General features: G+C 42.1%; 1 protein-coding gene across 1 annotated transcript in view; it reads left to right on the top strand.

The window, feature by feature from the left end:
- The first annotated feature begins 2,930 nt into the window (after window positions 1-2,930).
- Window positions 2,931-18,238, top strand: part of RBP3 (retinol binding protein 3, interstitial) — a 16,055-nt gene continuing 747 nt past the window's right edge. Inside the window, exons 1-3 of the mRNA XM_009573406.1 lie at window positions 2,931-6,046; window positions 13,591-13,781; window positions 16,636-16,778. Coding sequence (XP_009571701.1) covers window positions 2,999-6,046; window positions 13,591-13,781; window positions 16,636-16,778 — 3,382 coding nt within the window. The 5' untranslated portion in view covers window positions 2,931-2,998. The remainder of the gene's footprint in view (window positions 6,047-13,590; window positions 13,782-16,635; window positions 16,779-18,238) is intronic.

The raw sequence follows: 18,238 nt of genomic DNA, 5'->3' as shown, positions 1-18,238 counted from the left end.
AAAAAGAAGGCCCTTCTAAAAAAAAAGTTGGTTTTTAAGATTTGCTGTGATTTAAAGAGCAGAATGAAATTACTTTCAAGAAATCCAGAAAGTATTAATTTCTCTAATTTTTATGGTAAATAATTTAACCTTACTTCCACCATTATCCCATACTTGGTAAATAGTTTCATACAAATATAAGTGTCCATTATGTGCTATGTATGAAGGATTAAAAAAGAAAGTACTATGTGTACTCCATAAACATGCAATGTCATTCTTTTTTCTGGGATAGAAAGCTGCATGCTTAAAGCTACTGTACAGACAGACAGAAATAGAGATCCATCCTGACATATTCTTAGGGACATGGATTATTGTACTTTTTTTCCCAATTCCTGTCACAATGGATCCATTTTGTAACCCTGCTCCTTGGCTCCTGGGCATGCCCTTCTCCAGCACCCAGCAGGAGTAAAAGGAAGAAGGAAATAAGAAACAAAAAAGGGGACCCATCGAACAACCCAACCCCCTAGCCCAGCAGGCGAAATATCTAACCCTTCCACATTTACACGTTTTCTTTATTGTTATGCTTTGTTTCCATCATAGAAAAGTTAGTTAGTCTGTATCTTCCCTTTCAAGTTCATTGAAAGATGTTGGAACACAAAAAAATTGCAAGTAACATTAAAATGTTAAGCACTCCAAAGTGGGAAATGTCAAAATTAAGGTTATCTATGCATCATTCTCTTCTTGGTCGTATGCATTAATTACACAATCACAGCTCATAATGTTTTTATTTCAGATCCCCCCTGCGTTAGTGCACAGAGCACATGGTGCTTAAGAATTTAGTTGGGGGTTTATGAAATACAGTATCTTGTCTATCGAACTGATTGTCTTAACGTACACTACAGTGTGTGCAATTATTCCTGTGGCAATAGGAAGAAACACTATCAGAGGTTGGAAGTAAAGGTAGGGTATGTTTTAGATATTAATGTAGCAAAAGAGATCCCTTGCCCCAAAAACTTTCCAAGCTAGACAGACAGAAGAGCCGTGGGTTAGAAAAGCAATAGAAATCGATTTGCCCAGGGTCCTGTCCACTGTATTAGCCACATGAGGAATTAATGCAGCTCTGACAATAAATGCTGTAGCTCAAAAGTCAATTTCTGGACAAAGTGTGGTTATGCTGGAGAGTTTTTGTTCCAGCTACCTTTGCCCTCGCGTGCTGGATTATTCTTTGCAGGAAGAAAGCAAGAAGAGCAATTCAAACTAGTGGTAATGCCCTGGAGTAAGGTCTGTGATGGATGTTACACGTTGTCACAATATAGAACAGCCCCCCAGAGTTAAGAAGATACAACAGATCCAAATCTCACTGCTTCTTTACCAATGAGGCACACTTGGAGCTTAATTATTTATTTATACAGTATCAACAACAATTTCAACTATATCCTAGGCCTCTCCTTTGGCAAGGGAAGTGGCAACATTTTTTAAACTAGGGTTTTATACAGATGATAGCACAGCCTGGTTGCCAGAGATACCTGTAATTATAACATCAAGATTTACAGCTTTTGCCATAGAGCAGTCCTTTCTCTAATGGCCTCTGAGAACAAATTAATTGTTCCCTTTGATGGATTTACATTTGGACATTTACATACACACAGATACAAATCAACCATGGGATGAAGTAGTACCTGCATGTATAGACGAGGCTATTTCTATATGGACATGTTAAAGGAAGGAACTTCACATAACTCCTGTATTGCTACAACTGAATGACCCAGAAAGAGGACTGCACTAAACTTTGCTCGTGTGAGTGGCAGGCTTCACTCATGACACTCACACATGACACTGAGCCAGGGTGGACCATCTTTAGACTCTTCCCTCCACATGTATTCATATGTAGCAACAAGTGACATTTTGAAAGCAATACCAAAACATGCTCTTCCCAGATTCCCTAGTCTATTCTTGCAGCTACCTCCAGCAAGCAGAAATGCCGGGGTAGCAACTCATTTCAGACTTAAAGCCAAGAATCTGTTCTTGTATGTCTTTGGCATGTCATACTGGAGCTCTGAATGTTGACGACTCACATGGGTACAGCCTGCAGCTGCATCCCGCATATTCTGATCTTCTTTCAAACTCTTAACACAATAGGGTCTTGAATACATTGTGAGCAGAAGAAAACAACCCCCCACGTTCTATTTTGGTATGTTGAGCCTAAAGTCTATTGGCTGGGAGCTGTCATCAGACATGACCATATGTTACTCAATGGTATTACAAGTAAATCCTAATTGAGTGCAAATTATGAAGATTAAAGTCACCTCAGATTTAGCTGTATTATGTTGAGGCAAATGTATTTCAAAGTCCTGTTTAAAATGCTGGCAATTCTCAGCACAGAAATTAACAGGCTGTCATTACCTTGGATTTTATGAGCTGTTCTAAATGTCTGGAGTTCCTTGTTTGGAGCCCTTAGTCATAGAATGTAAGAACAGTCCTTCGCAGCTCAGATTGAAAAACACCAAAGACAATGTATTGACAACAACTTTTGAAAAATATATTAAATATTGGTACAACTAAGTCACTGAAGAATCTCCTGGTATAAGCTTTTCATAAATAATGGTAAAAGACTGGATGACTGCTGCTCTAATTGTGGTTAAAATCAAAGTTTTGCATTTAAGCAATGCACTGTCATGATAAACCAGGACAGTTTATAACAGGCAATGCATTAGCTTTTGGAAACAATTAACTGCCAGAAAGATCTTCCTTGATAATTGAAGTTTATTACTGTTTCATAAGAGGGCTGTGAAGTAGTAAGAAGCTGAACTTCATCTATTGGTGCGCTTCGGATGATGCACTTCATTTTAATGAGATTAAAGGTTTAATGCAGATAAAAGATTTTTATCTGTTCAGTGCACTTGGATTCAACACAGGGATTTCAGTGTGATTCACAGAGAGTCATCAGAGAGCTGTGTTCATCTTGATCAATAAGAGCTTCTGACTTCTTTCCTTCTTTTCTATTTCATACAGAGACAAAATGATCAGGACACATTTCTTCCTGTTTTCCGCACTGATCATGTGGAGCATACCTGCTGAGGAAATCTTTCAGCCAACTCTAGTGCTGGACATGGCTAAAGTCCTTCTGGATAACTACTGCTATCCTGAAAACCTAGTGGGAATGCAAGAAGCCATTGAACAAGCAATCAAGAGTGGGGAGATCCTGGACATCTCAGATCCAAAAATGCTGGCCAGTGTCTTGACAGCTGGAGTGCAGGGTGCTCTGAATGATCCAAGACTGGTGATTTCCTATGAGCCATCACTACATGCAGATCCGAAACAAGAAGCTGAGGCTTCCCCCACTCGTGAACAACTCCTGAGTCTTATTGAGCATGTGGTCATGTATGACAAGCTGGAGGGCAATGTTGGCTACCTGAGGATTGATTATATCATAGGACAGGAAGTTGTGCAGAAAGTTGGAGCTTTTCTGGTGGACAAGGTGTGGAAGACGCTGATAGAGACATCTGCCCTGGTGATAGATCTTCGTCACAGCACTGGGGGACAGATTTCTGGCCTCCCCTTCATCATCTCATACTTGCATGAAGCAGACAAGATGCTGCATGTTGAGACTGTATACAATCGGCCCTCGAACACCACCACAGAGATATGGACACTGCCAAAGGTGTTGGGAGAGAGGTACAGCAAAGACAAGGATGTCATTGTTTTGATCAGCCACCACACCACAGGAGTGGCTGAAGATGTGGCCTACATCCTCAAGCACATGAACAGGGCTATCACTGTCGGGGAGAAGACAGCTGGGGGCTCACTGGACATCCAGAAGCTGCGTATTGGCCCCTCCAATTTCTATATGATGGTTCCCGTGTCACGATCTGTGAGCCCCTTGAGTGGGGGTGGACAGAGCTGGGAGGTGAGTGGGGTGATGCCATGTGTGGCTACTGAGGCAGAGCAAGCCTTGCAGAAATCCTTGGACATCCTGGCAGTGCGCAGAGCAGTGCCTGGCACCCTAAGCCACCTCACAAACATATTAAAAGACTATTACAGCTTAGTGGAGCGGGTGCCAGCACTTCTGCGGCATCTCGTCACCTCTGACTTCTCTTCTGTGCAGTCAGCAGAGGACCTGGCCACCAAGCTCAACACTGACATGCAGACCTTATCTGAAGACCCCCGCCTGTTGGTCCGAGTCATGATGCCAGGTGAAGCTGCTGCCCCCGCTGCTGAGAAGCCAATTGCAGTTGCAGCCAACTTACCTGACAATGAGCAACTGCTGCATGCCTTGGTGGATACTGTCTTCAAGGTGTCAGTGTTGCCAGGCAATGTTGGCTACATGCGCTTTGATGAGTTTGCAGATGCCTCTGTGCTTGCTAAGCTGGGACCTTACATTGTCCACAAAGTGTGGGAGCCCCTCCAAAATACAGAGAACTTGATCATGGACCTGCGTTACAACCCTGGGGGCCCTTCCTCCTCTGCTGTGCCTGTGCTACTTTCCTACTTCCAAGATCCTGCTGCTGGCCCTGTCCATCTCTTCACAACCTATGACAGGCGCACCAACCACACACAGGAGCACAACAGCCAGGCAGAACTGCTAGGCCAGCCCTATGGGGCTCAGCGTGGCATCTACCTGCTCACCAGCCACCACACTGCTACAGCTGCTGAGGAGTTTGCTTACCTCATGCAGTCCCTGGGCCGTGCCACACTGATTGGTGAGATCACAGCAGGAAGCCTCTCACACACCCGTACCTTCCCTCTGCTGCAGCCTGAGCAGGGAATAACCCGTGGCCTAACTATCACAGTTCCTGTTATCACCTTCATTGACAACCATGGGGAAAGCTGGATGGGCGGAGGAGTTGTGCCTGATGCCATAGTGTTGGCTGAGGATGCACTGGAGAAGGCTGAAGAGGTGCTAGCTTTCCACAAGAACATGGGAGTACTTTTGGAGGGTACCGGGCAACTCCTAGAGGCTCACTATGCCATCCCAGAAGTGGCTGGTAAGGCCAGTGCTATGCTCAGCACCAAACGGGCCCAAGGAGGTTATCGATCAGCTGTAGACTTTGAGACATTGGCTTCCCAGCTTACCAGTGACTTGCAGGAGGCCTCAGGAGACCATCGGCTTCATGTCTTCCACAGCCATGTGGAACCAACACCAGAAGAACAGCTTCCCAACAAGATTCCCAGCCCTGAGGAGCTGAGCTACATCATTGAGGCACTCTTCAAAATTGAGGTATTGCCAGGCAACCTGGGCTACCTTCGCTTTGATATGATGGCTGAGGCAGAAACAGTGAAGACCATTGGGCCCCAGCTGGTGCAGATGGTATGGAACAAATTGGTGGACACGGATGCCATGATTATTGACATGAGGTACAACACAGGTGGGTACTCCACTGCCATTCCAATACTTTGTTCCTACTTCTTTGAGCCTGAGCCTCGGCAACACCTCTACACTATCTTTGATCGTAGTACTTCCCGCAGCACAGAGGTGTGGACTCTCCCCCAAGTGACTGGCAAGAGATACGGCTCCCTCAAGGACATCTATATCCTAACAAGCCACATGAGTGGCTCAGCAGCTGAAGCTTTTACTCGCTCTATGAAGGATCTACACCGGGCCACAGTTATCGGTGAGCCCACAATAGGTGGTTCCCTCTCAGTGGGCATTTATCGTGTTGGTAACAGTTCCCTATATGCGTCCATCCCCAGCCAAGTAGTGCTCAGCCCAGTCACTGGCAAAGTATGGAGTGTGTCTGGGGTGGAGCCACACATCACCATCCAGGCCAGTGAAGCCATGGCTGTAGCTCAGCACATTGCCAACCTGCGTGCCCAGGTGCCACAGACACTGCAAACTGTAGGCAAGCTTGTGGCAGATAATTATGCCTTTGTGGACATTGGGACTGTTATAGCATCCAACCTCACCAAGAACATCAATAAAGGCAGTTATAAAAGGATTAATACAGAAGAGGAGCTGGCCAGGAAGGTGACTGCCAACTTGCAAGCTCTTTCTGATGATGAGCACCTGAAATTACTCTACATCCCTGAACACGCCAAGGACAGCATCCCAGGGATCATGCCAAAACAGGTACAGTTCTCTTGTACCCAGCTATACTGATGCCGGCTAGAATGGGAGCACAGAGTCAGATATCTTATTTTGTTTCTAGTTCATATCATAAACCCACCAGGATTTACCTGTACCCAGAAGAGAAGCCAGGGCGTGAGTGGGTTTTGGAGGCTGGGCTCTCTCTGACACTAAGGCAAGTCAGGGTAGTAGCTTGTGGTAGTAGATGGTAGTTCTGGATGCATGCATTTTGGGAACAACCTTCAGACTGTGAATCTCTTTCAGTTGCCATCTGCCACAAGCAAATATGCAGGGCTTCATGGTTAGAGGGAAGATATCTCATTGTCTCTGTGATCCCCTCTTTTTCAGTGCTATAATAAATTCAAGCTGTAATAAATTAATGCAGAAACCCGCTGGTTACAAACCAAGTTTGTAATTTAAGAAAAATTTGATTGGACCAGAGTAAATGCATACACCCGCAAAACATGCAGCCACATACTCTTTAATGGATTTTTCTATATAAAATTGCTGTACCTGCCTTCTATTACACCAGAATAACAAGAAACTCCTTTGGTAGTGACAGTGGAAAGTTGTTCTGATTTTATCTCATGCTCAGCATCAAACAGTTTCCCAGTGACCTAGAAATACTTTGGAAGAAGTATCTGGGTGGAAGTTAGGTGACCCCAGGGAGAAATTGATTTTTAATAATCTACTTTTGCCCTTGCTGTGTGGTTTGCATAACAGTCTGTGCTTTGTTCTGAGCCTGGGTATTTATACATTGGTCTGCCTTGGCAATCTTTCTTTTTCATTGTTGTGCTGGAGGGAGCTCCCAGGAGCACTTGTTAAAATTCCATCTTCAAATTAAAGGGAGGGTTAGGATAACCTGATCCCTTTCTTGGATGGAGTTAGCTCCTTTCTGGCTACTACTCCAGCATGGCTATAGGAGACATCTTTTCTCCAGGGACTCATAAAATTACTTTTTGAAGAGAATGCATTTGCCTTTGCAATGAACCAGAGTATACCAAGTGTCAGATAACTATTAAATGTTTCCTGGGGGAGGAAATCTGTGGGCTTCCACCCTCTGAAGTTTTTGGCATGCATGATTTAAAGTGGGCATGACCTTTGTGGTATTACCTCCAACACTAAGGTCAAGGACAAAGTCTAAGCATTGCCAGGGGAGGGTATTTTTTTCAAGTTTGTTAACCAAGAGATGCTGGCCCCATTCTTGCCTCTAAGCTTAACTGGAAATAACTAATTAAAGGATTTTTTGTATTCCATCACTCTCTTTTCCTCCAACGTTTGTTGGGTGTAGAAAACTTCACTCTAATGATGTTTTTGACAGAGCTCCCTGCTAAATTATTAGCAACATATTGGTAGTGATACATCGTATTTTCTCCCCATTCTACAAAGTGGGCCCATCTTGAAAATTAGTCAGTGTTTTCACTGAAGCCTGTTAATGGATATTGTTGGTTAGTTTTACTTGTTCAAGCCTTACTTACTTTATTTAGCCCTTGAATGTTGAGAACAGGATGTACAGGACAAATATCTTATTTGTCACATGACATGAAATTCTGATCCTGATAGAGCTAGTGAGGAAATGCCATTATACTAATTAGTGTCTCTGTTTACCTCAGTTCTTTGTCAAGCAAAATGATTGGAAGGGGTCAGGGATACATCCATAAGAAGGAAATCACATAAGTGTGGATGAAAATCAGGACAAATGTGAGATTTCTTTAAGGGGAAATAATGTATAAATAGGAGAGGAGAAGCACGGGTCTCTTATAAGGCTAAAATAGTTTCCAAAGGTGTATGCATTCCCTCATAGTGCTTGAGGAAATTGGGAGGCAGAGAGACAAGAGAGCGGTGTTAAGGCATTTTAAGGCAAAAGAGGGTGAGTGAACGAAGACACTGAAGTCCCTGAAGTAAAGGCTTTTCTTTGTGATAGAGGTAAAAGAAAATTCACCTATTCCACAGAGCACTGGGCAGCAAGAGTACCTTCATTTCCTGCCTTGCTTTTGCAGGGCCAAGAGGGAAGCTTTCTGTGGAACATCAGGACTACCCCCTACCAATACGCCAGAGAGCAAATGCCTTAAGATTACAGTGAAGCTTATATGTCGGCACTAATTGCATTTGTAAATCTTTTTTTTTGACAGTCCTGTACATGGACATAGTGGCTCTTTTAATTTGTATCACATTTATTCATCAAAAACCTAAGAGCTAGTTTTTCTCTTGTGCTACCTACTTTCCAAGCCACCCTTTCCCTTGACAGTGGGATTTTCTTGATAATGACCTTGACAGTGAAGCAGATCCAACGCAATTAAGTGAAAGTGATGATGAATAACTGCAGGAAGGATGGGATGGGACATAGGAGACAGACAAGTGAAACGCATGTAGACCTCTGCATCTGCTACACTAGAATAGCTGCTGAAGCATAATACAGGGTAGTGGATATGTCTCCTCTATGACAGCAGCAAGGTCAATACTAGCTGGAGTTGTGCGCTGCATAAATGTTACTTTCCAAAGTCAGACTTCCCAGAGGCAAATGTTGTATATATTGTTTGTGATTCAGAAAATAGCATTTTGCTTATAAGGCAGAGCTCTGTAAACTTGCTGATGCGCAGTTCAATAATCCCTACTTTTATTCTTCTGTTTGCCTCTCTCTCCCTCCAGTCATACCTTCCCTTCCATACTGAAACATTTGTGTTCATGAATATCTGAGTATTGTAGACTACCTGTGGAAGAACTGCTATCTGATTTTGGCAAATATGTTATGTCAATTTTAAGTGACAAGAGTCTCCCTGAGTGGCTCTTTTGGCCCCTTGATAATGCCCAAATACTTTTAATGCAGCCTTCACACCTAAGTGAATTTTTCTATTAATGTTTTAGATAAGCAGCTGAAAATGATGATCAGAGTAAAAGACAAAAAGGAATCCTTTATAAAGAGAAATTGTTCCTGCATTTGAAGTCCTCCTTTTCCCAGATAAATAATATGTATCTATAGCAGAATATTGTACTTGCTGAAGGAGGCAACAGTTACAGATGTTTCAGCAGAAAGGAGTATAGTTTGCTTATGTCCCTTCAATAATGAGTGAAATCAAAATGCTCGGCCTCCAAGTGTTAAGATAGGTAATCGAATTGCTTCATCTCTTGCTAACAGGAAAAAAATTGTTGTGCGCCCATAGGATGCTAATTTAGATCAACAACACAGTAAAGTCAGTGGCACTATACAGGTTTATGCAAGCCAAAAAAATGTCTCGTGTTTAACTCTCATTGACTCTTTACCTTTAAAATTCATGCTTGCTTCTTGTATTTGGTGCAGAAAAGAATATGACACTTTTGTTCTTTTTCTAATACCTTTCATCTTCCGGTCCTGATACTCAAGCTCAATGCAGTTATGTTTGCAGTTATAATCCCACCAAAGAGATCTGTTTGTGCTCATTTTTTTCCATTGTCATTAATGTTACAGTAGATTTGGCTATTAGTTTTAAGGATTTTCAATGGGTGTTAGATGAAAATCAAAATTTAGCCATGAATCTGTTTTCAAATTTTTGCTTTCAAATGTAATCTTCCAGGGCATTGACTAGAAAATAGCTGCTCACTGGCTTGCAATGAGTATGTTACAAGCTGTGTATTGTCAGAGCAGGCTTACACACCGCTGTGCAGTGCCGCCCTTTGCGGGGTGAAAGTACAGCTTCTCACTCTGCCCTGCACTCCCTCAATGGGGACTGAGAGCCTTAAATAACCTCTTTTAATCCTTTCCAGAGCATCGTCCCAGAGGGTTTCAGCTTTTGCTTGTGGTAACCCCCCCATCCTGGCTGTCTTCGTGCAACGGAGGGCAGGATTAGAATTCAAAGCTACAGTTCTGGAAAAACTGGAGAAATGATCTATGAAAAGCAGGATGGTTAAATAAGAACACATGCAGGGTTCTTACACAGTTTCTAGGGTGATAGTAATTGACTGCACAGCTCTGGGAGGAAAACAGTTTGTTTAGGGGGAGTCCTGTAAAAAAGTATATGGGTTCTTCAAAGTTCATAAACTGAACACAAGTCAATAGAGTCAAGTTGTTGCAGTAAAAAATAATGATCATCAAAATGGAATGGATAAGGAGGAATATAATCAGTAAGACATGTGAAGTCATCTGCTACATTCAGCCCTAAAGAAAATTCAGCTGGAATACACTATGCGCAGTCTTGGGCAATGCTTTTCTGGAAAGGTGTGGCTCAAGTGGGGAGACAGCAGAAGAGAGGAGCAGGAGTAAAGAGAAGACTGAATAAGAGTCATCCTGAAAAAGTTTAAAAGATTTGAGTTGTTTATTCAAGAGAGAAGAAAACTGAGAGGAGACATGAAAACAGTCTTTAGATACGTAAGAGGCTGTTTCAAATATGAAGAGAATAATCTGTTCCCTTGTCCATGGTAAATAGGCCAAGAAGTAATGCACTTAAACTGTAGAAAGTAGTGAACTTAGACTGTTTACACTAGATGTTTAAAACATCTTTGTAATAGTAAGTCTAGTGACATACTAGACTGGATTGCCTGGAAATCACCCAGTGATATGGGTGTTTTTAAGAGCAAGTGAGAATCAGCTGTCAGGGATATAGCTGATCCTGCTCAGTCCTTGAGCTGGTGGACCTACTAGGATGGACGGTTCCATTCCAGCCTGTGAGGGTACACAAGGAACCCAAATGTTATTCCAAGAAAGAAAGGTGCAACCCCGCCACCCAGCCTCCAAGATCTCATGGTTCCTAAACCAACCAAGGATTTGCAATAGCACAAGGGTGTTGGCTGATAATATTTTAACAGCTGTCAGTTGACAGCACTGGCAACATTAATGGAAATCAGAGTTACATTACAATGGTCAGCACAAAATTAGCTAGGAAAATACAGTTTCCATCTAAATAGACAAAACAACTTAGGGGAGAGGTGAAAGAGGAGAAAAGAGAGAAGAGAGGAGCAGTTGGAAAAGTAGTTTGCTCGTGACTGGGGTATGTGTCAGTAGCAGAACCAGGGATGAAACTCCATGCATGAGTCCCAGGGCAGCATTCTATGTCCTATTTTGTGTCACATCACTTGTTCCAGTTAGGCCCTCACGTGTGGAAGGAAACTGCAGAATAGGGCTGGAGACTCTATATAGTTAACAAAAAACAATTCTTCCTTGGCTTAAGTGGTGTTAGCTTGGAGGTCCTTTAGTCTAGCCACATTGCTTATAGTGTTCTTACTAAGGCACCTGAGGATTTATATTTAACATCAAGTCATTTGTATGTAAACATTGCCTGACTGAGCAGCAGGATCTTACTTTCAGCTGCATCCTGTCCCAGCTTGTCCTTGGCCTGCAAACAGAGCCCTGCCTTCCAAAGGAGAGCGTGTTGTGGCTCTCTGAGGCTAGACTTACCTCCTTAGGTACCAGCAGCACATGGCCCATGTGCCAGTGCATTGAACCTGCAGTTTTCCAGGACAGTAACTCCGTACTGTCAGTCCCAGCCTCCTCCCCTCTTTTGCTTAAAAATTAGGAGGCTTCCCCACCCCCCCAAAATTACATTCTGAGTGTTTTTCACCTGACTTCTGGTCTTAGAGCCTTTAGACTAGATATATTTTCATACCTTTTCCTGCAGCCATGAAGATGAAGAAGAGTTTCTTTGAGACCCTTGCATATTGATTTTACCGCATGAGACCTGAGGCTTTAAGACCTACCTGCCCACCTTGAAATCTGTAATGAATTTCCAAGAGTTAGCAACACTGCTAGCAAGTACTGAAGTCTTCAGTGAACAAAGATGTGATGCAGTGCAGTAAAAGAACAAGTAGAAAAAAAATTTACCAGACATAGACAGAGAGGTTATTCTTAATCAACATGCTTATGGGTACGCATCTAGCAATTATTGTTGGAGATAGAGCTAAGAAATCTGTGTGTTCAGTTAAAATATCATTAGTAAGTGGCTGAGAGTAACACATCAATTTTATTTGTAGATGTTACCAATGAGTGATGATTTTTTTCTCCTGAGGGGACCAGTACCTCTGAACTAGATATAAGCTCTGTCAGAACAATGCAATGCATGCTGGATTTATTCTTCAAAACTGTGATTTGTTAATCAAAGTATAGTGGGCAGATCAAGTAGCATTGCTGTCACTGGGAAGTGGATTGGAAATGACAAACTCAGTAGTGCTGGACTGATATGTTTACAGTCCAGATACAGTGGTTATTTTCACAAGGTACAGTGAGAAAGAAGGGTACAGAAAAGGACTCAGTAGAGTTTGCTGTCACCATCAGATCAACAACTAGTGGCCAACAGGGCTTTTAAATGAATGTTGGCAATTTTGGCATACAGAAGGCACTGAATGATGAAGCAGCCCAGGGCAGCCAGAAGTGTGATATGGTGGGTAATTTTCCCCCAGGTAAAGGTAAAGTGCTTGAGCTGTGTCAAATACAGCTGCATTCACAGACCTCTGGAAACCCTCTTTCTGCTGTGGCAGACCTGCTTTTAGCAGGAGTGCAACCCAGGCCAGAGCACTACATGTAGGAGATTGCCTGACTCCTCTACAGTTGCAGAAAGCCCAAATGCCTCCCAAATTCTGCGGCACATTGCAGGTTGGGGGAGCACCTTTTCGCAAGTGGCTCACTGATGACTCCTTGTTCTTTTGGGTCTAAAACTATGGATTTTCTGGGGCTGAGCTATCGCAGAGGGCAACTGATTAAAAAGCAAGTATAAAATCATTTTCACAGCAACCCTGAGGAGAAAGGCCAAATTGCTGAAGGTCAAATAAGTCATATATATCCCAAAGCCTTATCTCCTTAAGGTGAAGGAGAGTCTTCCATTTTCAGACACATGCATGCAAAACAGAAGTTTGGCAATAGGAGCAGGCTATGTCTCAATCCATGTAGGGGTTACTAGGATCACTTTAATAGTTGGCTACACGTTGCTATTAAAAAAATGTCTGCTGTTTAATAACATAAGCTAAACAAAATGAAATTAATCACAGCCTAACACGTGAGACTCCAGGCACATGGCCACCATATAAGAGATTTAACACATGTCAACCTCCTGAGTACCCTAGCACATGCCCAACACACCAGGTTCCTCACTGTCACACGGACTGGCTCATTAAGAGGGGCTGGGGCCAACCTCACCTATAGCCAGCAGCTGTTTGTCAGCTGAGGCCAATCAAGAGATTATAAAAGTCCCAAGTGCCTTATTTAGAAAGAACTGCTAAAGGAGGCAAGTGGGCTTGGGTGGCAGGCCGGGGATAGTGGCCTATGCTGTAGCCTTCTCAGCCTCTTTGGTCCAAGGAAATTCCTGTATTTTTGAAAAATAAACTGAGCCCTGACGAGTAGATGCCTGATCCAGATTCTGGGCATGCTATTGATGCACCTTATGGCAAACAATGCAGCAGCCAATGCTAACCTATGTTTAATATGCAAAAATATTAATATTGTTCATTATGTTCTTCAAACTTGGTCACATTCCTCACATATATCCCACCTGGACTAAACTTGACCCACATAATTCTTTTCAAATCTTGTGCCAAGCTATCGGTGCCAGCAAATGATTTGTTTTGTTTTTTTCAAACTCTTTCAGATCCCTTCCCCAGAAGTATTTGAAGATCTGATTAAATTTTCATTCCACACAAATGTATTTGAAAACAACATCGGCTATCTGAGATTCGATATGTTTGGAGACTGTGAACTTCTAACCCAGGTGTCTGACCTACTGGTAGAGCATGTTTGGAAGAAAATTGTTCACACAGATGCATTAATCATAGACATGAGGTAAACCTTTGAATGGCAAATAACCAGAGCTCTTTCAAAGCAGCTTTTTATTTGTAACAGTGAATTAGCTTTACATGGCTTACTGTCCTGTTTACAGGCTAACATTGCTGGGATTAAATGAGACAAGGAAAACAGCCAAGGAAAACAATAACAGTCTGGAAGTATATCTCAAGATAAATTGTACCATCACTTGAGATGTTTAGAACTAAATAGGCAAATTTAGGGAATACGTTGCAGAACGCAATCCTGGATGTCACATCTGATTTCTTTCTCTGATTTCTTTCTAATCTAACTCTGCATGTGCCTTGTATTAATTTTATATATGTGTGTATATATATATGGCTTAATTAAACCTTTTACTGCAGGCAGTGGTCAAGTGATTGAACAGTCAAAAAACCAGACCATGCATAAGGCTGTGTTACAACATCTAGTTTGCCATATCTGCAGTGCTAAATTATCCTGGGCAATCAGCCCTGTACAGAATGACCCTTGTGCACAGAGCACAAAGGTGGCTTAAAGGTACTGTAGCACTCCTAGACCCTGCTGCAGCAAGCTACAGCATCATATGCCTGCTCTCAACTTAGGATTCTGTTGGACACTCCAGTATATCAACAGTACTCCAAATCTTATCAGCCAGAAGATGGCATCCATTTGTTGCCAGCTATCAAAGCAGATGAGTATCACAAATATACATTTCCCATACAATATTTAGGTAAGTCATTCCCTTGTTTTGGTCCAGAGCTAATGTTTGTGAGCCCAGAACATTACGAATATCAACTAAAGAAAAGAAGGCCTTTGTTAGAACTTGTTTTTAATGCTAGAACCACTTATATCCTTTGCCATCATGGGTCTTTCGATATTTGGTAATCTTCTTAATATTCTTCTGGGATTTGCAGCATATGAAGGAAAAGATGAACACGGTGATGAGAGCAGAGAGATATCTCACTACGTGAGCACAGAGGAGGCAGGGCAGCAACCAACGAAACACACCCATGACTGAATTCAAATTCAGCAAAGGCACCACCGTTTTCCAATAGACTTGAGATAGGACTGGGACTTTTCTCTTTCTTGCCCCAGTTCTCTCCCAAGCTAAAACTCGTATCAGGGCCAGGGGCAATAAAACAGCAAAGGTGAAATCATGTCCCAGGTACCAAATGGTGTCATTATAGTTCTTTTCTTGGGTTGCTTTGGTTTGTTTATATTTAATGTATTTCCAGCCCTTTGCACACAAAAGACCCAGTCTCTGAAGGCATATAATAGAGAACCCCAAACATTTTACCTTTTGAAATTCTCCCTAAACCAATCTTACTATTTTAAGGCAAAGCTGATAATTTCAATTTTACATGGGATTAACCATAATGAATAATGTTTCTCATCTTACAGGTTTCCCTCCCTGCAACAGCTGGGTCACTTCATATTTTGATAATTTCAATTTTGCATGGGATTAATGCATAATGTCTCTCACCTTAATAGTTCCCCTTTGTGGAACAGCTGTGCTGTTCATGAACTTCATATTTTTAACCTCCACAGCATTGAGAAGAGCCACTGATAAACTAAACAGCTTCCCTAATGTCACACAAGAGGTCTGTAATGAAGGAAGTACTTGCCTCCAAAAGTTAAGCTAAAACTCTAGCAACTGCTCAGTCATTATTACTGACTAAAGTTTCTGCAGTTTCACTGTCTGCAAGAGAGTCCCAGGAAGAGCTCTCCAGCATAGCTTTAGCTGCCTGCTTGCCGCTCACTTCAGCCATGATGGCAGCTGCGGGAAACTGGGCTCTGCTTGGTCTAGCTGCCTCCTGGGCTGTGCAGCAGCAGCAGGACCTCCTGGCAGCACAGACTGTCCGGGACATACTGAAGAGGCTTATTTCAGTTCTAGCCAGTCACGGTGTGAATCCAGCATACAGCTCCCAAATGCTGCAGGATAAAGAGGTAGCTTCACTCTTTGGGACAGAGGCCTCCTGGATTGTCTAATTCTTTTCTGGAGGTTAAAAAACTTAGTTATGAACTGGACTGAACAAAACTCATTTTCTAGCAGGTTTTTGCTGGAATGTCTGTGCCAGGCACTCCTAACATCACCTACAGGAAAGCACTGTATCTGTCTCCTACTAGTGAGCAAAGTACAAATATTTCCAGTGCTGTATGTGCGCTAGTATTAGTGAAAAGTGACAGACAAAAAGTAATTTGGTATTCCATTGTGTGTGTTCATAGCCTAAGTCTCCAATGACACTTAGGCTCTTCAGTGAATTTAATCTTCAGAGACTGGTATGAAATTAAACTACAACCAAAGTTTTCAAACATGACTGTCTTAAATGAAGCAGCTAACACAATCTTTAGGCACGAAAAGAAATGGCCTGATCTTATAAGATGCCAAACACCAAGTATTCTCATTGTGTGCAGCAGGAAATAAGAACACAACAGTTCTACAAATAAATGTTGCTTAAATTGGGATCTACATTTATATATTAGGGTTTAGGTATTTGCTCATGCTGCCTATGTCAGTAACAGCATTGGTTATTCAGAGTAGAATAACAGGAATCTGATATTTCTCTGCAGATTAAGAGTCTTTGCTTACTTTCTGAATTTTTTCCAGCTTGAATCAAGAAAAAAATAGACCACTCAGTTTTATGTTTGCTTTTGAAGTCAGTTGTGGGCAATAACAGTCCAAGACTCTTAGACAAGATTTTGTTTCTCTGATAAATGTGCAAATGCTTATAGGGGAGAATGAATGTAAATGTATCAAAATGTAGCCATAAGCCCTTTCAGTACTGATGTTAAGGAACAATACTTGGAAGGGAGATTTACTGTCTGCCACAAATTTTCAATTGTTTCCTTAATATTTTTAATTTTTGAAAAGGTACAATATTGGAGGTTCCACCACTTCCATAGCAATCCTATGCTCATACTTCTTTGATGAAGGACACCAAATTCTCTTGGACAAAGTTTACGACAGACCCAGTGACTCAGTAAAGGAAATATGGACCCAGCCACAGCTCAAAGGTAAAATGACAATTTCTTTTTAGAGTAGCTTTTCATTTCAGATGTCCCTCCTTGTGTATTTTGTAGTGAGCCATTAGACACCATAACTCATTTGGTGAAAGCACCTGCCACAATTAGCTCAAGCTGTACAGAGAATGTAAAAACAAAAATGTGTATTTCAGCCATGTCCCTCAATGCCATCTATAAATAACAGTTTATCGCTCCTAGGAATGGGGTATGTTAGGCACGGAGGTTTATAAACTGGTCCCCAGAAGTTTAGCTGAATACTGTGTGCAGCAGTTGTGACTTGTTACTTTTAAAAGTTGCCAAAATTAAAAATAAATCCTGTGCTGTCTAAACCTCTAGTAATACCTCTTCCAATGCTCACGCGTAGTTTTATATGTAGCTCCTCACTTCCTACCTATTTCAGTAGATGAAAACGCCCACAATAGCCCAGTTTGTCCAGAGAATGCAAGAGAGAAAGAAAAGCACTATATTTTGCACATCTGAGTGAGTTTGGAGCATTTGGCAATGAATCACACACACACACACACACACACACACACTCTCTGCCCTGCTGTTCTTGGAAGTTGAAAGGGTACTGGAACATGCAGAAACAGAGCTCTTCAGTGCTCATAAAGTGCAGTTAGAGTGCTAAGCCTTAAACATTGATTTTAATTCTTTTCCCCTTTAAGCTAAGACAGTACCAAAAAAGGTGTCACAATGATGCCTGCAATTACTGGCTTGGAGCAGCTGAAATGGTTAAACTTTGTCACAGGCTGCAGGGTCCGTCTATTTTCCCAGGCAGTCGGAGGTGGGCTGTGCTAAGGGATATGATTACTATGGACACATTCCAGTTCCCATCAAAGAGAACAGGCAGACTCATATTAACTTCAAAGGAGCTGGATCTGGTCCTGTATTATATATATCTACTGTGAAAAGGGTGTTCTAATGGATATTACGTCTATAGTGAAATGAGAAGAGCAAAGATGGTGTGAAAATTAATTACCATGCTATTGGCCCTTCTCTTACAGTGTAGTATGAGGATTATATGTCATACTGTAACTTACTTAAAGAATGACATTTTTAGAGCAGTTTAGAGTAGTTTTCAAGTTATCAGGTCCCAGTTATGACACACTGGCCACTTTTTCAAAGGAACTAAGCTCTCAAAAGGTAGCGTATTCAGATATATTGAAAATAAGGTGCAAAAAAACTCCTACTCCCGTCAGCTGGTTTATGTAAGAAAATGAGATAACTTGGCTCAGATCCTAATAATAAAGGGGTAGTTGTTGAAGGGTTTGGAACAAAGGCCATGCAACAGCTTCCATTTATAGACTATAAAAAGCCTGTGGGAAACCACTATAATTATGATTTCATAAAATGCCGCCTGCGTAGTTTGCAGGCCAAGCTCAATGACAGCCACGTTCCTAGAGCAGGGATGAGAGTGAATCTGAAGATGCTGCTGGCTGCACTTTGAGTAT

This window comes from Fulmarus glacialis, unplaced genomic scaffold (genome assembly GCF_000690835.1).
Source record: "Fulmarus glacialis isolate BGI_N327 unplaced genomic scaffold, ASM69083v1 scaffold9932, whole genome shotgun sequence".
NCBI classification, from domain to species: domain Eukaryota; kingdom Metazoa; phylum Chordata; class Aves; order Procellariiformes; family Procellariidae; genus Fulmarus; species Fulmarus glacialis.
This window is presented reverse-complemented; position numbering and strand designations above follow the sequence as displayed.